Source organism: Ostrea edulis, chromosome 7, assembly GCF_947568905.1.
Source record: "Ostrea edulis chromosome 7, xbOstEdul1.1, whole genome shotgun sequence".
Taxonomy (NCBI): Eukaryota; Metazoa; Mollusca; class Bivalvia; order Ostreida; family Ostreidae; genus Ostrea; species Ostrea edulis.
In genome coordinates, this window is record NC_079170.1 from 28201661 (window position 1) to 28227025 (window position 25365).

General features: G+C 36.1%; 2 protein-coding genes across 3 annotated transcripts in view; one reads left to right on the plus strand and one right to left on the minus strand.

Annotated features, from left to right (window-relative positions):
* LOC125655865 (uncharacterized) overlaps window positions 1-6625 on the minus strand; it is a 13479-nt gene extending 6854 nt beyond the window's left edge. The window contains exons 1-2 of one of the 2 annotated variants that reach the window (XM_048886394.2): window positions 6500-6518; window positions 1343-1410 (exon numbers count right to left, since the gene is read on the minus strand). Coding sequence is in view for 1 of the 2 variants with exons in the window: in XM_048886393.2 (XP_048742350.2) it covers window positions 6500-6570 (71 nt within the window). In the remaining variant the exon portion in view is untranslated. Of the gene's footprint in view, window positions 1-1342; window positions 1411-6499 lie in introns of both variants that reach the window. The other variant, XM_048886393.2, reaches the window with a different exon arrangement.
* LOC125655864 (uncharacterized) lies at window positions 3509-12366 on the plus strand. Its single transcript, XM_048886391.2, has 4 exons — window positions 3509-4132; window positions 6539-6701; window positions 9258-9415; window positions 11708-12366. The coding sequence occupies exons 1-4, from the start codon at window positions 4081-4083 to the stop codon at window positions 12154-12156; spliced, it is 822 nt and encodes a 273-aa protein (XP_048742348.2). The 5' UTR covers window positions 3509-4080; the 3' UTR covers window positions 12157-12366.
* Window positions 12367-25365: the final 12999 nt, after the last annotated feature.

A 25365-nucleotide genomic window follows, 5' to 3' on the forward strand; every position in this document is an offset into this window, starting at 1 on the left:
ACTACTATTACGCCATCATTAGGATAATTTCTTATCACTTCGTGTGTTGTGACCACACAGCTATAGCATATAATGAGAGAGAGAGAGAGAGAGAGAGAGAGAGAGAGAGAGAGAGAGAGAGAGAGATCATGGTAGTGTTTTGTGGTTATTTGAATAATCATTCTTGGTTTATACATGTATTTGCCAAATGTCAAAATATCTGAAATTACAAAAATTGCACCTGTGACTTTAAAACAAAATGCAGCACCATACATACAAAATTTACATGTATTCTACAACCCACAAAATAAAAGATCTATACGTATCTTTATCCAATAGGACTGCATTTAAGTGTGTGTTCTGATGGTCCATTTGAATTAAAAATGTTCACATCCAGTCACTGAACTACTACATCTAGTAAAAGATTGTAGAGAATAAGTTAGAGCGCTCACGCTCGATTCTCGGCGCCACGTAAGACCCCCAACATTAAGTGGCAAGGAATAAAATATAAAACATTATTTTCATCCATTATATTCAAAACATTTGACTTAACAAAGCGCTGAAAAATGTTCCCGTCCGTGCGGCGGTAGATCGCTGCGTTAGTATCTGCCTATAGGCATCGTGACGTTAAATGTTTTGACTGTAACGGCATTCTCCCACCAGAGGGCGCGTTACGCAATCCTCACTCTGTAGTGCTCGTAGCGCAAGGAATTCTTGGTAGAGAATGCTGTAACGGATGAAAATCGTGAATGCTGTATATTTCATTTCTTCCATGTTCGGTGATCTTGTAATAAGTAGTGACTCTCTCTTCACCTAGCGCCTGATATTAGAAGTGGAAGTCGTAGATCGGATATGACGTTGAAAACGGAGACCTCGTGTCATGCACAGGTCAACGTTTGTGACTCTTCACCTATAATTGGTGACGTTTCTACATCAGTGAAAAATTCTACGAATGGGCATAAAACATTTTTAAATAGACAGTTATATAGTGGATGCTCTCACAGATGGGGCTCCATACAATTCTATACACTAAGTGTGCTGTGCATTGTATAGCTATATTGTAGGTCTTAAGCTGATATGTACTCTCATAACAACTCGTTTGCTGCATTCATTTGTAAGTAACGCTATTATTTTCAGAATAAATGACAAAATTGATTCTTCGATAATCTTAAACATTGTGCGAGTTACATCATTTGTAAAGCACAAGCTACAACGCAACGATAGCAGGATGGCGTGATGAATGTATATACATGTAGACCTATAGGCCTATGTATATAATGTTTACATTTATTGTTTCACATTCATCTACAGTTCTTTTTAAAATTAAAATTAGTATCACTTTACTTCCTGTTTTTGAGCTTACCTGAGGTATAGTCAATGTGAATGTGACCGAATGGCGAACCACTTTACTCTCACGATGGGGAGCAATTTCTGCAATAAATTTATTCGTGTTGAAGAGCTGCCGTCTGACTGATATCGAGATCAGTACAAAGCCAGCCTCGTTCTTGTCAAGGTGCTAGAAGAAAGAGAATTATTCACACAGAGCCTTATTTAATCGTGATTTTCTCCCTTGAAATGTAAAGAATAAAATTCTTTACTCCTCCTCTTCCTCCTTCTGGATATACTGTTAGTAATTGTTATCACATCAGTGACGCCATGGTATCCCACAATGTCACACGGTCTTTACTAATCGTTACAACATAAGCTTTCGTAAGGTATATTTCAAAATCCACACACCTAATATATATCATATAGAGAACTATATGCCACACACTTCAAATTGTGTGGTGGTAAACGACATTACACTATGACTGCAAAACGTTATTCATACTTTACCTGTCTATTTACAAATCTGATTAAAATTATACCGAGATCAGATATATATTTAAGAAACATTAAGGGTATGGACTGCGATGCATCATACACGTAACAGCGCTTTAGCACTGCACGCAAATTATGCCGCTCGGCGTGAAGCGTTGCAGTTCATACTGACCATTTTGTATTTTCATTAATTATGTTTATTTCTTAAATTTAAATTCAGTTGTTAGACTTTTATTTCTGTCTGAATTCCTAGCCGTTTAAATAGATGAATCATTTATCTATATTCATACGCGGATTGTTTACAACTGCAACGCATTCACGAGAAAATGGTTGTCAATTTGTAAAGATATCAAGTTGTATAATTTTTATTTTTATTTTAAAGGGTGTTTATATGCTGGAGAAAAACATTAACTTTCAGAAAAATCTTTCAAAATCTTCTCAAGAACAAGTGTCATGATTAGTCATATTAATATTACAAGCATCCATATGTAGCATAGCTTCAAGCCTGTACAAATCGTGGCCCGGCGATAGTGTAAGAACACACGAGGGAAGCAAATCATGGCCCGGCGATAGTGTAACGCCGCACAAAGGAAACAATCATGGCCCGGCGATAGTGTAACGCCGCACAAAGGAAACAAATCATGACCTGTAAGAACACACGAAGGAAACAAGCTTTCATATGGACACAGGGAAATCTGTTTCTCACGAGCAGTGCTACGATTATTCATACCATATTTTAACGTCAAAAATCAAGTATTTCTCTATGTAACTCTGATAGATTTCGATTAATAGTTTTGAAATTTATGTTGTAGGTTTATTTTTCGACTTTCTATTATTATATACCCATCAATGTATCGTTCTTTGATACTGTGGGTTTCACATCGTGTGATCCGGTTTTCCGGATCACCACACTGTGGTTTTCTGATTCCGTATCAGTATCCTCTGAAACTGATGCCGTCACAATGACGTCACAAAGCATCAACGCAACGGGTTTTTTTTGTTTTTTTTTTTGTTTAAAATATTGACCGCGTCACAAACAAAACTGCACACAAAACATAATTTCACTGTATGTCTGTATTTTTGATAATTTGGATTACATTTAGTATCATATAAATGTGGATTTAAAATGCATAGGGGGTATATAATAAATTTATCATTACTACAGTAACTTGATCCGAAGAGTTGGATCACGTCTCGTTGACAGGCGCGGATCATCGCGTCTCGTGTGAACTGATGATCCTCGCCTGTCAACTCGACGTGATCCGACTCTTCGGATCAAGTTACTGTAGTAATAATATATATTTATATATATCTAGGGGATATTTGTTTCGCTATGAAATAGAAGGAAAGTTTTATCGTACACATATTTATCGGCATGGTTAAATACAACCCGGGACATGCATGCACGTACTGTCAATTTTCATTAGATAATCAAACGTCTGTAATTCATATCGTTTAATTATTTCGTTTGAAATTATATGATGAAAGTATTTTGAGAATCGTAATTCATCGGCGTGGTCAAAAGAATGACAGAATTTATTCAAATCGCTTCTACAGAAGAAGAAAAATACCTTGCTACAGCGTCACGTCGGCAGTTAGATACCGGTGCATTGACGATGTTGCATTGACGATGGTTATCAGAGCCCACGCTACCTTATCAGTTAGGTGTGTGCATTGGGTAAATAATTCTAAAAGCATTAATTAAACGTTGGTTTTTTTTGGGGGGTTTTTGTTTGTTTTTTTTTGAATAGCAAAACCTAACCTGTTTTTACATAATGTATATTTTATATGAATAGTATACTTATAGGTGTTTAAGACACCACCACGCTTTATGATGATAATTTGTAATCACTTTAGATGCATCGAGCTGCAACCCAGCCGTATCGGATATACCCGCAGTGTTCCATAGAAACCTCGCATTTCAATGGGTCACAATATATAACACGCCTTATAATCTACGCCAGTCCAACAGATGTCCACCGTGAATGTGCCTCGCAGTACGATAAGAAAACTTGAACATACTTGAACAAGTAATTTAAGGGATAATGATTTCATAGATCCGCCCCGAACGTGCAATGTCGTCTAAACATATGATGAGCGTGATCTAACATTCACATAGCCATGTGGATCAGGATGTAAACGTGTATGAGATATAAACAATGGAATAATCATCCGTATCGATATACGTAAGGCTTTACGACAGGAGAGAGAGGACACAGCTGATAGGATTTAATTGTTTAAGACAGTCAGGACCGGCAGTGAAAGTTTCTATTTTTCTACATGGAAAACCAATTCAGTTTCGCTGCATTTATAGGATTACTAACGTTTATCAGTAGGTATTCCACACTAATTACATTAATCAAGTTCTCTGAGACCAAGGTGGGTTTTTTTTACCTTTGTAATACAATTTTAAAGTCTCTCTCTCTCTCTTTCTCTCTCTCTCTCTCTCTCTCTCTCTCTCTGTATGTATCATGTACATAAATGTCTTGTACACACATACATTGACATCATTATGTTCAACCCTTACCTTATGAACTACCTGTCTGTGTTACCTGCAGGACAATGGCTGAAATCTTTACTCGAATTAATCTTCCAATTGTAACATGCCATTGTTTACCTCTTCATATCAGAACTACTTATATATATATATATATATATATATATATATATATATATATATATATATATATATATATAATATAATATATCCAATTAACGACTGGTAGCCATACGCATTTAAATTATAGAAAGCCTCCTCCCCACGCAGTGTACGGAGTGGACTAAATGTCCAGCTTGTTTGAATGCTGGACGCATTTTTTATACATCATGTTTGTTTATAACATGGCGGATATAAAGGCATACTTCCACTGCCTTATAGTGTACACACCCACCCACCCACCATGTAGACGAGCTAGATGTTCATGATTTCATGATATTCAATGCACTTTAATGTTTAAGAAGGCTGGAAGCGTGTGGGGAAGGAAGAAAAACAAAAATCATGTATAGTAAAAAAGCAAAACAAGGAAGGAAAGAAGACATGTAATTCGCACCTACTGCAAAGGTTGAATGAGCTGATGCTTAACACTTAAAATAATGAATGGTGATTTACTTTTCTTAAATCATACTCATACTCTAAATCTTTAATATATTAACTTTTATTCAAAGTATATTTTACTTTAATCAACTTAATATATATTCGTTATTATCAATCTGATTTAAAATCGGATCCCTTGATCCGCTCACGTAGATCGCTACACACGACCTTCGGTGTTTTATCTAATTTTGACCATTATAACAAATGTTTAAACTACCATTGCACTAAGGAGAGTGTTGTGTTGTCTTTTGTGGCAGACGACAAGGTTCGGGTAATGTTAATACCTGTGTAGTGATCTACGTGAGCGGATCAAGGGATCTGATGTTAATCATACTGCGTTAGTTTATGTATATAATACATTGTCTTTTGATGTATTATCCTGAATATGCAAAGAATTAAACAAACAAAAAACCAAAAACCCAAAAAACTCGGTGGTATATGTCTCTATACATTTGAAAACTGTCATATGACTAAAAGGTTTTGATATCCGACACCTTATACCTCTCATTTTATCGGAATGTATTTATATAATTAAATAATTTTCAAATTGAGATTCCAGTTTACCGTGACACCAGTGATTACGTCTATAAGTAGTTATATCGGGGTAATATGTCACATAATTTCCTGAACTCAGTGTAACATATCATCGGCAACTGACAAATCATTTAACCACCAAAAAAAAAGAGAAGGGGGGGGGGGGGGAGAGAAAAAACAGACTTCGCTGAGTAATGACGTCATAGTCGAATCAAACAATCACCATAATATTCAGCAAATTGTTCTCAAAGAAGTATAAGATTCAATAAATTGTTCTCAAAGAAATGTATAATGGAACGTCGTTTGACATCTTCGTTCATTTAAACAATGCACATGATGTAACAATCGATGTTTCACCATAGGTTAGGGTTCGACGTAAAATATTTACACCTTTTCCTATCTTGCCAAAAATAAAAACTCTAGACAAATATACCGTAGAAACACGTAGCATCGTTTTTCAAAGGCGTGGGTGTGTGGGGGAGGGGGGGGGGACCAGAAGAGGGGGGTACTACTGTCTAAATTCTTGGATAGCAACACACAAAAAATCCCTAAAAGATGTCAGTTTGCCCAAACTTCAAAATCCTATATTAAAGGGAAAGCGTCGTTTTAATGAAAAATATATATAATTTTTTTTTAAAATGTCTCCCTATATATTGTTTACAAGAAGTCATGTTTTCATTAGGCCTATATATAATTATAAGTCCGAGAGCCATAGATAGATGGATGGATGGATGGATAGATAGATAGATAGATGGATAGATAGATAAATAGATAGATGGATAGATAGATACTATCAAGATAAGGCAGATAATCAGACAATACAACTGTATATCATACTTTGTATGTGAAGATAACTAAATAACAGAAAACCAACGCTTTCACAGAAAGTACCCCTGGGCAGCCCCCCCCCCCCCTCCCCACGGTTATGTATGCTACAGCATTGTAAGATTTCCAGAACCCGTGTCCAACCAATTCTTTTAGCTCTAAATACTATCAGTCAAATACATGTATATTCATTTCATTCAAAAGTTGCTTTTTAATCACTTGAACTTTGAAAATAATTTAACTTACGGAAAACTGTTTACAAACACATTTCCCTTTTCCTTGTAGTTGATGTTACCTCTGGTACGATATGTACACATACGTACATACAAAGTTACTACACTTCCTATGGCAGACTGCGATACCGGAAGCGCTACACTGACATCTATTGCTCAGACACCTGCTGTGGGGATTCCGATTCACATTACTGCTGTCAATTTCAAAAAGAAACGTAATACCATACATATGTATATTTTTCAAATTATCTCAAGTCTATGGCGTTGCACCTGCATTGGACTTATGCATCTGGGGCATGGATTTTGCATGTGCTTTGATTTCCGTCCCAGATACTGGTGTCGATTCGCGGATTCATATCAAATTTCGTCCCATAACTGATTTGAACTTCTATTATTATATTTCTAAATTGATGTCTGAAGAAGTTTTTCTAAATTCTGCCATGGCACAAAGCTTGACAATCAAATACACGTACTTAAGAAATGAATTTCATTTTTGAAAATGCATAGGGAGATGAAATGCGACGCTTCGTGCCAGCATATTTCATGTTGGCGCGTCATGAACGGCGTGTCCGCCAGCATGAAGCTCTGCAATTCATATCCTCATGTATTTTCAGAATGAAATTCATTTCACGTGTTTACTTTCTACTTTCATTTCAGACGTATTCTATTTATCGATCTAGTTGTTCTTAATCCGCCACTGCAGAAAAAAAATATTCTTAATCGACTAAACTTTAATCAACAAGAATTGTCAGAAGACAACATAGCTCGCAGGGAAGTATGTCTCTTCTTAATCTATCCCTCTTAAGGTTAAAGTTTTTGAAAAATAGGTCAAAGTCCAAGGTTACTAGGTCAAACGTTTTGATACCATATCAAAGGCCTGGTCATGAGGCATCTAGTATGAAATATAAAATCCCTATCCCTTGGTTCAAAATATATTGCCAAGGTTAATGTTTTTAAGAAGTGGGTCAAATTCCACAGTTAAGGTCACTTGGTCAAAAGTCTTTGTATCAAAACAAAGATCTCTTCATGAGACATCTATATGTGAAATATAAAATTCCTATCCCCCTTGGTTCAAATGACATAGCCCAGGTTAAAGCTTTTTCTTCTTCAAGCGTGGCACCGACGCCGACACTGGGGTAATGGCAAGAGCTTGTGCCTATGTACCTTTAATTTATTTTGGTCGATGCAGGCATACCATACTTTCTGAATTCAAACAGATTAGAACAAGAATGTTTGTATGCCCTCTGTAAGAAAGCAGCGTGATCGATATGCTTGTATTGTAACTTATTCCATGATAAGATTGTAACGCCCTTTGCTGTGTCCAACGTTCATTACGATAATTGGTAGTTTAAAGCAATACAAGCTGTAACTGACGATATCCAATTATACGCTAAATAACACCTATCGGTATAACTAATACAATCCCCAAGATGAGAAGATGACCTACAATGAGTATTTTGTATAAACCGCCATTGTGTCGTATGCAAGGACATGGCAACGATGATTGCCGAACATAATCGGGTTGCTAAGGCAAAGGTCATATACAAATACGGGAACTGGCGTGGGTAACTATACGTCGTTTGATTTAAAATATTACATCGTTTCATGAATGACAAGAAGTACATGTACTCGAAGTGTAGGAAAATAATGATTACGCAAATGTGCCACTCAAATAAAATTTTGATAGTGAATTTTGTTAATTGTTTATAAATCTGACGCGTGCTCAATACCTCTCTTTCGGGTTTTTTTTTTCGAACTGGTGACCTCCGAGGTCAATGCACAACGGAGATTACAAGCAGCAATTACTGACAAGATGACAATAATTCATGAATCGACATTTTCTACTCAATTGCCGGGTTTATTGCTTCAGATTCACCCTGATTCTATGAAGTTAGGTACGTTAAATCACAAAAATGTTAAAACCTATAGACAAAAATCAGGATGAAAACAAGAGATCTTTTAAAGATGTCAGTAGCTATGCGTGTTGTAACTGGTTTTTTTTTAAAATATATATCCGTTTATGTTCAAGCAGCTGCAGTGTATGTAAAATGATTTCGACAGGGTAAGCTATTACATGTTTATCTTCACCACAATTCGAAATCTATGTACTTAAGTAATTATAAGAAAGAGCGTCGCTTGCTGATTACTTTATTTGTCCAGACGTTTTACAACCATGTTTATTATTTATGGTAAATGACCTATATGATGTTATAATTATGTTTTCCTGGCATTCTGTTCTGCAAAACTAAACAAAACAAATTAATCACCATGTTGACAGAACGGGTAAAGTGCAGTTGAAATTCATGAGTATGGATCTTAAGATAAGCAAGACGAAGTACATGTAGGTATAAAAGACAGCAAGGTCTGATATATATCATATACGAGTAGCAACATAAAAAATTACGTAATACGTAACCACCTATGCATATTTACTCATTCGAAATCTATACATTCTGATAATATGACGTCAAGAAAACACACCTACGGTGGCTGGTTTCGGACAGATCGATGAGCTTTTTTTTTAAATCATTGCCACGAAATGAAAGTCGTTCCCACGAAATTAACATCGTTCTCACGAAGTAGAATTCGTTCAAACGAAGTTTTAAAAATTTAGTTTACATTAATTCTCATTTACCTATGAATAAATAGATACCAAAATAAAGATTCTTTATTACGGTAGCTAGTTTAGGACAGGTAGATGATATTGTTTTTAAAAAAATCGATCCCACAAAATTGCATCTGATTTCAGAAGTTGTACTTTTTGGTTTCAGTCCAGTCAGTGAAATACTTGGTATTGTGATTGGAACATTATCGGGGTGTTTGGTTCTGCTGTTTTTCTGTTTGTGCATCTGGCTAGCGACCTCTAAACAACGACGCGACAGAAGTCAAAGACAACGAAATGCGGCAAACATATCTCACATCAGCGGTCGTAAGTACAAAACGGACATCAGCCCAAACATATCTCACATCAGTAACTGTCAATACAAAACGGACAACATCAGCCCAAACATATCTCACATCAGTAACTGTCAATACAAAACGGACAACATCATCCCAAACATATCTCACATCAGTAACCGTCAATACAAAACGGACAACATCAGTCCAAACATATCTCACATCAGTAACCGTCAATACAAAACGGACAACATCAGCCCAAACATATCTCACATCAGTAACCGTCAATACAAAACGGACAACATCAGCCCAAACAAATCTCACATCAGTAACTGTCAATACAAAACGGACAACATCAGCCCAAACATATCTCACATCAGTAACCGTCAATACAAAACAGACAACATCAGCCCAAACATATCTCACATCAGTAACCGTCAATACAAAACGGACAACATCAGTCCAAACATATCTCACATCAGTAACCGTCAATACAAAACGGACAACATCAGCTCAAACATATCTCACATTAGTAACCGTCAATACAAAACGGACAACATCAGCCCAAACATATCTCACATCAGTAACTGTCAATACAAAACGGACAACATCAGCCCAAACATATCTCACATCAGTAACTGTCAATACAAAACAGACAACATCAGTCTAATGTATCTCGCATCAGCGACCAAAAATCTACGATACAACATATCCCATCACTAACCGTAAATCAACAAACCCAATATATTTCACATCAGATTGTGGATATTTTTAAAGGAATATATATCATTTTTGAAAATACACGAAGATTTGAATGCAACGCTTTCCGTCGGCGTACTTTTCAAGAAATGATAAGTAACAAATTTCATGAAATATGCCGGTGTTGTAGCATAGACTCCCCCCCCCCCCCCCCCCCCGGAAAAACGGGCCCGGGATAGGTTTCCCCACATAGGGAGAAATTCTCCCCAGCATATAATTCCCCCCTATGTACAATTTCAGTATAGAGTTCCCCCTGGGCGGAAAACCGCCGTGGTATAGAATTTCCCTCTCCTGTTTTCGGATTTCATTGTTAGTTTGCTGTTGCATATATGTAGCATCTAATCTTTAATAGAATATTTAAGTACGACGCAGATGTGGAAGACTCTGTCTTTTATTTCGAGTTCAGTGTGATATATCGAATCGACACATGAATGAAAATTATCATTGTTGATAGATAAAATGTCGAGTTAAAGGCCACAGCAAGAGATTTGTTTTCTCTCATGTAAAAGATTTTGAATAAATATACATGTAGAATGAAGCAAACACATGCAAATGTAGATAATAATCAATACGTTATTAAAAATAAGTTACAAAAAAGAAACAAATATGTGCTGTTAAATTGTTATAGTTTAATAAAGTAGATATACGGTTATTAATATTACGATATTCATAAAATCAACGAATATTTTTTTGTTGTTTTTTTTTTGTTTTTTTTTGGGGGGGGGGGTTTTGGTTTTTATTTTTTATTTTTATAGATATTCAAGTTGGGTTTACGCTGAAAACTTTGGATTGCATATATAGTAAATACAATATGCTTCCCAAAAGACTTTAACGATGGCCAATATCATTAGAATTTTTCGTAAAAGTCGACTAAAAGATATACAATCAAAATATCTGAAAAGTAAAATAGATGCACTGTATAGATAAAAGTAATTCAATTTTTCCCGTTTATCTAAATTCGAAATTTTGAATTAAAAAAAACCAATATCTTCTTCTCAACTTCACTATTTCAAATATTAGATACTAGGAAATAACGGCAAAAACTTGAGACGTCTGAATGAATTTTGATTATCATTACACGATTCAAATCGGAATAATTTCCTTTAAAAAAAAAACAACATAAGATGATGATTGTGATACACAAGACCCTGCTCAAAAAAATAAAAGAATTACTGGGTCTAGATAAGCAAGAGAATTCTAGTAATAGAACTGGAAACGGATACATAACTAAGGTGTAAGAAGGGGAAAAAGGCATACTGTCATTTAAGGGGAATTCAATACTGGGACGGATTTTCCTAGGGGGATTGGGCCCGGGTTAATTCTTCCTAGGGGGAAATTCTATGCCAGGCCCATCTTTCTTTTCGTAGGGAATGTCTATCCTGGGCCCGTTTTTCCGGGGGAAATCCTAAGCTACAACACCGGCATAAAGCGTCGCGGTTCATGTATTTGCAAATGAAATTTATTCCTTTAAAAATGTCTAAAATCTGCAGTATGTATAATTGTGACCAATAGAACGATCTAGATTAATATAGTTAAAAAAAATGTTCATTCGATGTCTATTCAGATTTACGGCGTAGTACGCAAGGAGATGTAAGATTACCTCCATCTTACGAAGAGACGGTGTTGGGGTATGACAACAATGGCTTCTCCCAGGACTTTTATTCACTGCCTCCGTCTTACAATGACGTTTTCTTCAACGAACCGCTTAAAACAGAAAGAGATACAGAGAATGTTCTAGAAAATAGCCCATCCTCTAGCAACGACCGAGGGATTGGTCAACCGACAGATAATGTTCACGTGAACAATGGTGAACTCTCACGAACATATGATAGGTCTGAAAGCGTTACATCAGATTCCATTTTGTTGCACTACAACAGAGAAAATGATGCGGTCATGACATACAGTGTGACGTCAGCAAACGTGGATAACGTAACGGACAGGGATAATGAAGTTAATGAATATTCAGTAGCATTGGTAACCGAACCACAAAGTTCTGTTTCTAGCGTGGGTTGATATATAGATTGATTTTCCCAAATGGCGTATGGCTGTGATTTTGTCTTTTGAATTAATGTGTTAAATGTACTACCAATGATTTGGAATTACCGTAACTGCATCGTAAAGATAAAGACATTTATATAATGTACAGGAATAATGAAATAATTATTAAAATTGAAATTATTTAAAAAACGCTGATGGCTATGACATAGGCATCATCAATAAATCGATCAATGTTTTATTTTCTTGCAATACAGAGTAAAGCATTGAAAAGGATATCAATACAAATATTACAAAAAGAAAACAAACATGCGTGAAAAGGTTACCAAAAAGAATACAACCACTGCTTTAACACAAACAACAACAACAGTAAGATCGCACAGAGCGATAACAGTTGTCTCTCTTTAATCTGTGTATTGAATTATCTGTGATATTCAAGTAAATCATCGAGATGTTGATATTTTTAAAAGTAACTTTAACAGAATAAAACACAACAATAATTTTCTGTATGTTAGAAGATTGAATATTTCCCTGGTCTCTGATTAGCTTAAATAAACTCGAAATAAAAGACACCACAGTCTTCATATCTGCTTCATCTTTGGATATCTTATTGAACATAGATGATAACGGCAAATTAACTACTCAACATTATGTCAAACTGAACTACTTCAGCTTCTACGTCGTCAGCGCCCCATATTTATATAGTAATCTAATCCATCATCACCTGCATATGATGTTTGTGCCTCTCAACTGATTCCACACGAAAAAGCATATTCTATGTAAAATATTTTTAGAGCGAGAACGGCTACTGACGAATAAGTGATGCTACAAGGGTTTCAACAGTCTCGTTTGAAGTTAGCATTTTGCTAATTCTATGGTCGTTATAATGATCTTGTTTGCTTATACAACATGTCATTGGGTCAACTGCTGTATGACGTGTTTTATCCCCATTGTTAGGTCGTTCTTTACATATTGATTTTGATTGAGGATTACTCCGTTTACCTCATCAGGATATAGGGCTCACGGCGAGTATCACCGGTTGACAGGGGCCGCTTCTCATAGGCACCTGATCCCATATCATGTGTCCAAAGATCAGCTTTTACCCTACTTAATTTTGTATCCTTTATAGAATTTATGAGATTGATCACTTTTAGTTAGTAGTAGAAATAGAACATTTTCTTCATTTCCTGTTGCCTTCTAGGTGAATATAACATTTCATTTCTCCAACATCGAACAAAAACTAAAGTGGGTATTTCCAAATCAATACGATTTGTAAAGAGACGATTTGTAGTATGATCACATTGTGAAGTACTGTGTACTTTATTGGTATTCATGTTATACAAGAAACATCAAATCAATATCACTTCATGTTTTAAGTCCTTATGTCCATGTCGATAGGGTAATGCACACGAAGGGCCGCGTGTGTTGTCTTGAAATATGCTTTTTCCTTTGAACAGGTTTTCCAACACACTGGACACCTTTCAGTCTATATGTCAGATAAAGAGTACTCACAACAGTGGATTTAATTGTATTTGGTCTACTTTTGACCCAGCGCGATTGTCTGACATTTAGTTTAAAATGACACAATGAAGTCTCGTTTTATAATATTCATCTGGCCTACCTGTGGTCTCTCGCACAACAGATGTACTTACAATTAGACATCTGCGATGTAGACGTCAAAGAGGGAATCGCTTTCACTGTGTGGTACCGAGTGAGAAATCGGGAAACCATACCGGTCAAAGGGTTTATTTTTATCGCAATAAATCAGAACAACATAGATCCAAAGGTTATCAAAAGACTCTGAAACAAGGAACAACAAACATCAAACATGAACACATTGTGAATGAAAGGTGAAGATAACGAACAGTAATCAATTTCATAACTCCTATAAGCAATACAAAATAGAGAGTTGGGCAAACACGGACATTTGAAATTACATATCATAATCTACTAATCAGGTCAATTACTAATCTGTTGAGGATTGTATGCATAGATTGAGTGAGTGTACATGTAAAAGTAGCATGACTATTTTATTTATATTATGAAAGGTGAAGACAACGACCAGTGATCAATCTCATAACTCCTATAAGCAATACTAAATGGAGAGTTGAGCAAACACCGATCCCTGGACACACCAGAGGTGGGATCAGGTGTCTAGGAGGAATAAGGATCCCCTGTCGACCGGTCACACCCGTTGTGAGTCCTATATCTCAATCAGGTAAACTGAATTTATGCGTAGTCAAAATCAGTGTGCCAAGAACGATCCAACAATCTGTATGAAACACGTCAGACAGCAATTGACACAATGATAGATTGGCATAGTAGATCGTTATAACGACCATAGAATTTGCGAAATGTTGACTTTAAACAAGACTGTTCAAACCCACAGGCACCTGAAGTGTGGATAGCGTGAATAGATCTTATGTACATACCCCCCTTCTAGAATGAAATTATTTTATACAGAACCAAAAATGTACCAAAAATCTGTTAATTCCCAATCGATCACCCACTGAAGTCGTTCAGAATAGTCAGTTTGTACATTCTGTAAGCTTTTAAGATGATCACTTGTGAGATACTAATATATGTAAAGGTGTGAATACCACAAATAAAACGGATATCATGGGATTTAGACGAAAGACATAAGTAGAACTACATTATGCAGAAATTCCTTCGATAAAGTTGGTTTATACCCGGGGAATCGGTCTCGGAGTAGGTAGCCCCCTGTTTGTTTACATGATTTGTTGCACACCTTTACATATATTAGTATCTCACAAGTGGTCATCACAAAAGCTTACAGATGGTACAGACTGACTATCCACAACGACTTACGAGGGTGATCAGTGGGGAAATAACAGATTTTGGATACATTTTTGGTTCGGTATAAAATAATTTCATTCTGGAAAGGGGGGTATGTACGATGTATATAAGATCTATCGGACATACGTATGTGGATGAGTATTAACATCCTCAAACTCAATGAAGATAAAACTGAACTTGTAGTCTTCGCACCAAAACACAGACTTAAAGATATGAGCAGTTTTGATCTTGAATTTGGTGATTGTGTTGTAAGTGATTCATCTTTCGTAAAAAATTTAGGCGTATTCTTTGACAAATCCCTTACCATGGAAAAACAATGTCTCTCTATTTCCTGATCAGCATATGTAAACATTCGCAGAATTGGCTGTACCCGTTCATTTATCAATGATGAAGCATGTAAAACTCTAGTAAACTCGCTAGTTACATATGTACATCCAGATTAGATTACGGAAATGCATTGCTTTATGGTGTTCATTCTAAACACACCAGCAAACTTCAGAGGCCACAAAACACAGCTGCAAGATTAATAACACGTTAAAAAAATCCGACCATATTACTCCTGTTCTAATAGATCTTCACTGGCTCCCAGTTGAATACAGAATTCAATATAAGATACTTCTTCATACTTTCAAATCTCTCAACAACCTATCTCCAGTTTACATAAAGGATATCCTTACAGTTTACAATCCCACACGATCACTAAGATCTTAATCTCTGCATATTCTCCAGGTACCTCGGACACATACGAAAATATATGGGGATCGACGTTTGGACAAGGCTGCATCGAGTCTCTGGAATTCTCTGCCTTTTAAACTCAGACAATGTACTTCATTATCTAATTTTAAAGTGGACCTCAAAACGCAGCTCTTTAGATTAACTTTTAATTTGTGATTATTTTTATATACTTAGTGCTCTTACATACAGCTCTTACAGTGCTGTTAACCAAAAAAAACCTGTTGTTTGTTGTTATACCTATGTCCTTTTTCTGTATTTAATTATTCCTAAGGTTTTTTTTTAAAATGTTTCATATGTTATTAGGGTAATCATATCATTACATTAGGCGCTATTTATTAATAATGATATTTATGCATTTAATTCTGATACTATGAATATTTTATTCACCTGTATGTGCACATCGATTTTATATTATCTTTTCTTTCACATTTGTAAAGCGCTTTAGAGAACTAATGTTAATAGGGCGCTATATAAATCTTTTAATTACATTTACAATTACAATCTATACAAGCTATCCACACTTCAGGTGCCCGTGTTCAAACCCCGGCGCCATGCATTTGTTTGTCAGTAGCTTGCCTCGATTAAAAAATATTGACCATAGACAGAACAAGCTATTGCGTATCGAATCAGTTGAGAGATATAAACACCATATGCAGGTGATAATGGAAAACTATAAAACTGATTCCCGTGTCCTTAAATCATACCTATCCTTCTGTTTGCTCTGTGATTGACTACTTTGTTTTGATGCTAGGTTTATATGCCTCTAAAGGTCTTTCTAAATATTTTGTCTGTGGCTCGTTTTATTCTGTTTTAAACCGAATATCAACTGGTAAATTAGGTTCCCTATCAAACATTAAATGAAGATGTGCGTAATTCGTTAAATGATCTGTAATTTAACCAATATGTTCTGATGTCCTCCTTCTGACTGCTACAAAGAAAAAGAATCTATAAAATCTAGTCCCAGTGGTTGTGAGGTTTGAATATTAACTAAAGGTGCCAAATTTGGTTGGGTTTTCCTCTTGATGCAGTTTCTACCATTATTAAGCCATTGCTCAATATCTTCTGTCATCCCTGGTCAATAAAACCTATTTCTAATTAAATATGCTGTCCTGCTTCTACTCTGATGTCCCATTTCATCACGTACAGTTTGCAAAATGATGTTAATTTGGAATCTTGGAACTACGAGTTGGAGTCGATTTCGTTCCTGGATTTTTATTTTTTGTATAGTACATTATCCTTTATTTCCAGCTGATAAAATATCTTATTCAGTGGACTAGCTGGTAAGTCTCCTTTCCTTGGCTTTGTACCTTTATCAACAAATGTTCTCCTAGATCATTCTCTGGATAATTCATCTGAACTATGTCCCACTGTATTTTATCACTGACTCCCATGTGTGGGCCAATGTCTGCCATTGATACAGCTTGAGGATTACATGACAAATTATATATGTATGGAATCTGCGTACTGTTACAAATCGAGTTGATTGATTTAGCTGGAATTCCTGAAATCGCATCTGCATCCTGGTTATTCTTCCTTGCTCTGTACAAAATATCAAAACCCTATACACCTAATTAAGCTAACCATCTATGTCCAGTAGCATTTAAGTAGGCAGTGGAAAGAACATATATGAGCGGATTGTTATCTGTAAGAACTATGAACTGGTTGCCGTATAAATAATCGTGGAATTTGACACAAAGAGCTCATTGGAGTGCAAGAAACTCAAGCTTGTGTGCCGGGTAATTTTTTTCTGCCTTTGATAATTCACGACTTGCATATGAAATAGCTCTCTTAAATCCTGTTTGCTACTGATATAATACTGCTCCTAGTCCTTGGCCACTGGCATCTGTATGTATCTTTTAAAAAGCCGTAGATAATTTCTCTTTAAAATAATCAAAAGGCTTCTTGTTGTTTACTTACCCACTACATGATTGTTTTGTTTTTGTCTGTTGATTCTTTTTCTTGCTAGTTGGTGGCATCAATTCTGTCAGTGGTCTTGAAATTTCACTGAAATTTCTAATAAACCTTTTATGATATTCTGCAAATCCTTTAAATTTCCTTATAAACAGTCTCATTTGAAGTCAGCATTTCGCAAATTCTATGGTCGTTATAAATATCTAATTTCCCAATAAAATCTATCACTGGGTCAAATGCTGTCAGCCTTGTTTCATACCAATTGTTAGGATGACTCCATTTACCAGGTGAAGATAGAGGGCTTACGGAGGGTATGACCGGTAAACAGGGGACGCTTACTTCTCATTGGCACCTGATCCCATATCACGTGTCTAAGGATCAGCTTTTACCCTACTTAATTTGAATCCTTTATGGGATCTATGAGATCGATGGCACTGATTTTGACTGCAGATAACTCCGTATACCTGATCAGGATATAGGGCTCACGGCGCGTGTGACCGGTCAACAGGGGATGCTTACTCATCCTAGGCACCTGATCCCACCTCTGGTGTGTCCAGGGGTCCGTGTTTGCCCAACTATCTATTTTGTATGCTTATAGGAGTTATGAGATTGATCACTGTTCGTTATCTTCACCTTTCATCAAACACATTAGTAGAAATAGAACATTCTGTTGACTGCTTGTTGCCTTGGAGGTGAATAAAACATTTCCTTTTCCAACATCAAACAAAAAATAAATTGAGTATTTCCAAATCAACACGATTTGTGAAGACTAAAGAAAAGATTTGTAAGATGATCAGATCATATAGTATTGTGTACTTTATCGGTATTCATGTTGTACAAGAAACATCAAATCAATATGCTTAAATTGCTTACGTCCATGCCGATTAGATACTACACATGAAGGGCCGCTTGTGTTATCCTAAGATAAAAAGGCTTTTTAAAAAGGTTTTTTTTCTTCTTTGGACAGTTTTTCCAACATACTGGACACCTTTTAGTCTATATGTCAGATAAAGGATGGATTTGATTGTATTTGCTCTATTTTTGACCGAGCGCGATTGTCTGACATTTAGTTTAGAATGACGCAATGAATTCTGGCCTTATAATATTCATCTGGACCTCCTGTGGTCCCTCGCAAAACAGAATGCATTTCCAATTAGACACCTGCGATGTAGATGCCAAAGAGAGAAAATTCGCTTACTGCGTCATGGACTCCCCGTCATAAAAAAACAACAACACTTTTCAAATGAATCTATTGCATATTAAAAGTGCAGCAGAGATCAAAACAGGTAGTCTAGACGGTAACAGGAAAAACCAACTTCATTGCGTCATTTGAAATAGGTTGATCGCAGTGTACGTAAATAAAATAATATATTATTGTTTAAATGTACAAATCGTTCTCTGACAAACCAGACAGAAAGGTATCAACTTTATTAGAAAATTGTCTATTTTTAAACAAGAACTCCATTATATTCAAAAATATTGTACCGCTTTTACAGAGTAGACAGATGCAGACAATAAAGCAATGACTGGTATTTAATAACGTCTTTCGTTGTAAGAATGGGCAGACGCAGCTTCTTTGTAAAACTCTGTATTCATAAACATTCATATGTTTCAAGAAAAACGAATCAAACTTTGAAGTTTAAATCAAATCTAGAACAACAGTAACATGATATGCGGGTGACGCCGGTCGACGGGGGATGCTTGCTCCTCCTAGACATCTAATCCCAACTCTGGTGTGTCCAGGGGTCCGTATTTGCCCAACTATCTATTTTGTATTGCTTATAGTAGTTTAGCTGCAGAACTGTAGCTCTCTGAAAAAATACTTTGACATAACAGAGAGTTACAGATCCACCCCTTATAAAAACCTTCGATTTATGGCGCACAAAAAGCTGAGCACGGTTGAGGCCTGATATCGTTGTATTTTTGTGTTGCTGTCACATAAATTTAATATAAAAAAATTCTTAACATATTTTCCTACTATTCTTGTGTCCAATAATACCTTCAAATATTCATTAAAGCCCCATACGACCCGAAAACTCACAGCTTCAAATGATGTCGTTTGTTGACGTCAATATTGTTTGTGATGTTCTTGCTTGGGATGTCAGTATTCTTGTTTGTGATGTGAGTTTTCTTGTTTGTGATGCCAGTATTCTTGCTTGTGATGTCAGTGTTCTTGCTTGTGATGTCAGTGTTCTTGCTTGTGATGCCAGTGTTCTTGTTTGTGATGTCAGTGTTCTTGTTTGTGATGTCAGTGTTCTTGCTTGTGATGTCAGTGTTCTTGCTTGTGATGTCAGTGTTCTTGTTTGTGATGTCTGTGTTCTTGCTTGTGATGCCAGTGTTCTTGTTTGTGATGTCAGTGTTCTTGCTTGTGATGTCAGTGTTTTTGTTTGTGATGTCAGTGTTCTTGTTTGTGATGTCAGTGTTCTTGCTTGTGATGTCAGTGTTCTTGTTTGTGATGTCAGTGTTCTTGTTTGTGATGTCAGTGTTCTTGCTTGTGATGCCAGTGTTCTTGTTTGTGATGTCAGTATTCTTGCTTGTGATGTGAGTGTTCTTGTTTGTGATGTCAGTATTCTTGTTTGTGATGCCAGTGTTCTTGCTTGTGATGTGAGTTTTCTTGCTTGTGATGTCAGTGTTCTTGTTTGTGATGTCAGTGTTCTTGCTTGTGATGTCAGTGTTCTTGCTTGTGATGTCAGTGTTCTTGTTTGTGATGTCAGTGTTCTTGTTTGTGATGTCAGTGTTCTTGCTTGTGATGCCAGTGTTCTTGTTTGTGATGTCAGTGTTCTTGTTTGTGATGTCAGTGTTCTTGCTTGTGATGCCAGTGTTCTTGTTTGTGATGTCAGTATTCTTGCTTGTGATGTGAGTGTTCTTGTTTGTGATGTCAGTATTCTTGTTTGTGATGCCAGTGTTCTTGCTTGTGATGTGAGTTTTCTTGCTTGTGATGTCAGTGTTCTTGTTTGTGATGTCAGTGTTCTTGCTTGTGATGTCAGTGTTCTTGCTTGTGATGTCAGTGTTCTTGCTTGTGATGTCAGTGTTCTTGCTTGTGATGTCAGTGTTCTTGCTTGTGATGTCAGTGTTCTTGTTTGTGATGTCAGTGTTCTTGTTTGTGATGTGAGTTTTCTTGTTTGTGATGCGAGTTTTCTTGTGATGTCAATGTTATTATTTGGTTTGTCAGTGTTCTGTCCTCTGATGTCAAACAATATTACAAAACATTTTGAACAAATCCTAAAATTACTAACAAATTTCGTCAATTGCAGGTTCGTCTTCAATATGTCTCATGACGGAACACGTGCCTGAAAGGTCGGGATTTCAATTTAAGATTTAATTATGATTTGATCACAATATTTTATAAGGTTGTTATTACAAATACAACAAAACGACAGGTGTTCTTTTATCTTTGACACTTTACTGTTTTACGTCGATGGTAGCTTTTAACGGCTGTAAATTCCGACAAAATGAAAGTACAAAGTAAACACATACACACACACACATGCATGCATATTTTCAAGAAGTAATAATCAATATATATAATTTTATGATTTGGTAGATTTAAGGACATTCATATAGTCATATAAGGCCTTGTTTCGTCCCCTTTGTATTGTTGTTATCTTTTTATAGATATTTTGTTAAGGATCTATGCCAGAAAGTTCCTAGCTACATTCGAGAGAATCCTCATATGACCATTACATCAATAGATGACCAGAGGTAACTGTTATATGACCATTACATCAAAGGGTGATCAAAGGGAACCATTGTATGATCACTGCAGCTACATGTATGGTGACCACGGGTAACCTTTGTAGAACCACTGCTCAACAGGAAAAGGTTGGGAACAATTCCCCTATATCGAGATGGTCCCACAAAAGCATATTATTTTAAAGTTATATACAATGATAATGATTGCAACAAACAATTCGTCAGGAAAAGAAATATATGATGAAAATAATGATAATAATAAACAGTAGAAAACATAGAATAATTGGAAGACCTCATAAAGGGATTCATAACAGAATGTAAATTTGAGCATGTTTATCTGCCAAAAGAATGTCATATTAAAAGTAGCTACATTACCAACCGAGAGGTTAGAGCATTCGCCCCACAAGCGGAAGGACGGGGTTCGAATCCCGGCCGCGACAGACCTAAGTTGTTAAAACAGATAGTGACTGAGTTCCATCGCCAAACGCTCGGAATCAAGTGTGAATGTCACGGGTCATCATTAAGAACGGATGTCCCGTGTCACAGTAGATGTGGCACGCTAAAGAGCCCTCACTTCTCAATGGCCAAGCGCCTAGGCCTAAATTTGAACCTTTTCCGGTCTTGGTGACGTCTCCATATGATTCAAAAATTCTCGAGCGCGACGATAAGCAAGATACAATCAATCTATATAATATAGAAGAGTTACACTTGCATTTACATGTATTTCAAAATAGAAGTACTATTTTCGAGTGACATCATTCTGCGTTATGAAGCGAAATCAAATTGACGCAAGTGTCAAAGGTATCAGGTCGCAGAAGAAATCATCCCCCCTTTTAAATGAATCTCACTAGCGATATGTATTTTGTACATCCCTTCAGGAAGAAATACGAATAGTGAAATCATACTTTTATCGAAATATCTTGGTTGCTATAGTAAGCAAATTTATCTAGCCACAAAATATGTTTGGAGTTTTTATTTGTCTGGACTCAACTCCCCTTATCTCATCAAGACCATTTGAATATAATATTTTTTGTGTGAATCCGCAAAGCTAGTTTTGAGTCCACCAAACACTGAGCATCCTTTCTGTGTTTTATGATTGAATACATCGATATAAAGTAATAAATGAAATAAATTGAAACCGAATCAAATGCAGTACAAATTGACAACTGTAATGTTTATGTTTTTATGTTAATACGCATAATTTCTATTAGAGAGTATACAACTCAAAGGCTAATAATAACAATAACTTCAGTCCAAAATCAATTACATGCACGTATTATATATTTTTGAAAATATTTTGACAAGCGGCCCACAGACCTTTTCTGGCGATGAATTCTTGAAAAAACATTCCTCTTCTGTATGGGTCTAACCTAAATTCTAACATTCAGCAACATTATAAAACAGTTTTTAAAGCTTAAATGTCTGAAACTACCAATACTAATGAAGAACTTTACATAAATATACATGTATGAAAGGTGAAAATAACGAACAGTGATCAATCTCATAACCCCTATAAGGAATACAAAATAGATAGTTGGGCAAACATGGACCCCTGGACACACCAGAGGTGGGATCAGGTGCCTAGGAGGAGTAAGCATCCTATAAGCAATACAAAATAGAGAGTTGAGCAAACATATATGTACAATGAGTCATACATGCTAGAGTCAAAACCCTTGGGTTCCCAAATTTACAATTTTGGTACATCCGTTCCTGCTTTTCCAAAATATACCCGTACATTTAGTTTTCATACCATATCAGCAAACTTAAAAAAGTCTTTTAAATGATAAACATAATAATCACTATAACAATTTTAGTCCCTACTTGGAACAAAAACCCTCACCCCTGGGATCATGAAAATCACAATTTTGGTTTATTTACCCCTTCTGTAAATCTATTCAGTTCCAGTTTAGTGTTGACAGCTTTAAAGAAGATGTCTTTTAAATGTTTTACACATACTATGTATACCAAGTATGGTATCGTCCTGGAGTTCGAACCTCTATCCAAGGAATCGAGAACTTTACAATTTTGGTAGAGGCCTTTCTGCTCAACTTCACAATACATTTAGGTTTTCTTAAGCATATGCAGTTGTAGAGAAGAATATTTCGGAAAATTAATCAATTATAGGCAGTTTTTGCCCCGCCCCAGGGGTGTGGGAATCCTAAAATTGACAAGTTATGTCCCCCAGAAGCCTGTTACAATGTATGGTACCCTTGTCTCGACAATTTAGAAAGAATTGGAATGTTATTTATCAAGAAGTTAGAATATTCAATTTTTAATACATTTGATATCTGACAATTTTGGACCCAGCCTGATACCAAAACACATACTCCTGGGATCATGAAATATATAATTTTGGTAAAGGACTACCTGCTCATTCTAAATTTCTAATTTTGTTGACGACCACTATACAAATCAATACAAATTACTACGCAGAAAAGTGCGTGATGACCAAGGGAGATTGAACATAGTTCAACTCCCAAAAACCCTAAAATTTTGTTAAACACTACTCTGATTCAACGCACAAGTACTCTGAAGTTGAAATAAAAATATGCTAGAGTTCCTCATTGACAATATTTTTGTGGTCTTTGGTGATCAGGTCTCCCAACAGTCTATTGGAACTTCCATGGGCACGAATTGTGCTCCTTTGTTAGCTGACCTGTTTTTACATTCACATGAAGCATAATTTATTCAAAAAGGTCTACGTGAGAAGAAAAAATCCCTTGCTGTGGCCTTCAATTCGACATTTAGATATATCGACGACGTTTTTGTCTATTAACAATAATAACTTTAATTAATATGTCGATTCGATATATCTCTGTGAGCTCGAAATAAAAGACACCACAGAGTCGTCCACTTCTGCTTCATACTTAGATATTTTATCAAAAGTAGCCATTAACGGCAAACTGACAATTCATATATATATATATCTCAAGTTCAGCCCCACCCTGGAATCGAACCTCTTTCCCGAAGATCATGAAATTTACAATTTTGGTAGATACCTGCCTGCCATACATCACCATGCATCTACTTTTTCTTAAAGATATGTGGTTGTAAAGAAGAAGCTTTTTGACAATTGGTCAATGTTTGTTAGTTTTTGGCCCACCCCTAAAGCCCTGGTGTTGCTTGAGTCCTGTAATTTAAAAAAAAGTCTCACTTCTCCCAAAGATGCGTCATGCTAAATTTGAAAAGAATTGGAATTGTATTTATCAAAAGGAGTTCGAATCCTGCTCGCGCCGGTAAGCAGGAATGTTTCTCAGTTTACTTTCGGAAGGACGGTGGTCTCTTTCCAGGTACATTGTGTCTGGGTTCTCTCTTCCACCAATAGAATACTGGGCGCCACCAGATAACTGAAAAATTGTTTAGTGTGGCGGAAAACAGCAAAACAACAATCAACAGGAAGTTAACAAAGTTCAATTCTTAACACATGACGATGGACGCTGACCAACTATAACATCTGAGTAGCTCAGGTGACCTAAACATATATTCCCATGAAAGGAGAAGAAAACGAACAGTGACCAATTTCATAACTCCTATAAGCAATGCAATCCCGCAGAAACGAAAACAATAATTACGCATGTACAGTTTGAAAACTTATATCAGAACAGACCGCGCTCTTGCGAGGCCTGCTATAAAGGATCACATTCTAATCCTAGGCATGTGAGGTGATAAACTACAATGGAAAACGTGATAATTTATTAATGACAGCTTCGCCATTATGCAGATTAACACGTATTCAATCGTAGTCTATTACCTCAAATCCCCAACAAACTAGACAGCGAATCCTTCTTTAACCACATCATATAGTGTTTCTGCACAATAGAATATACACTTGTGGCTTTAATTGCATATGTATGTACAAAACGTATAAATTAATTAAGGTAATTCCCCAGACCACGTCAAATAACGTTAGAAACGTTATTCACGAGTCACGAACGTTATCACACATTCAACGAACCCGACGGCATTTTGGTGAATGTTGTAGACCGTATTAGGACTGATTGTTTGAAAGCATACAACAAAAATTTAGAATTAATAAACAAAAAACATACGAATCGCAATAATACAAACAAG

Coding starts and splice junctions, on each gene's coding strand:
- LOC125655864 (XM_048886391.2), top strand. CDS start 4,081: ATGGAAAACCAATTCAGTTTCGCTGCATTTATAGGATTACTAACGTTT. Junction 4,133..6,538: donor AGGATTACTAACGTTTATCA/GTAGGTATTCCA, acceptor TTTTCCTTGTAG/TTGATGTTACCTCTGGTACG. Junction 6,702..9,257: donor TGTCAATTTCAAAAAGAAAC/GTAATACCATAC, acceptor TTTTGGTTTCAG/TCCAGTCAGTGAAATACTTG.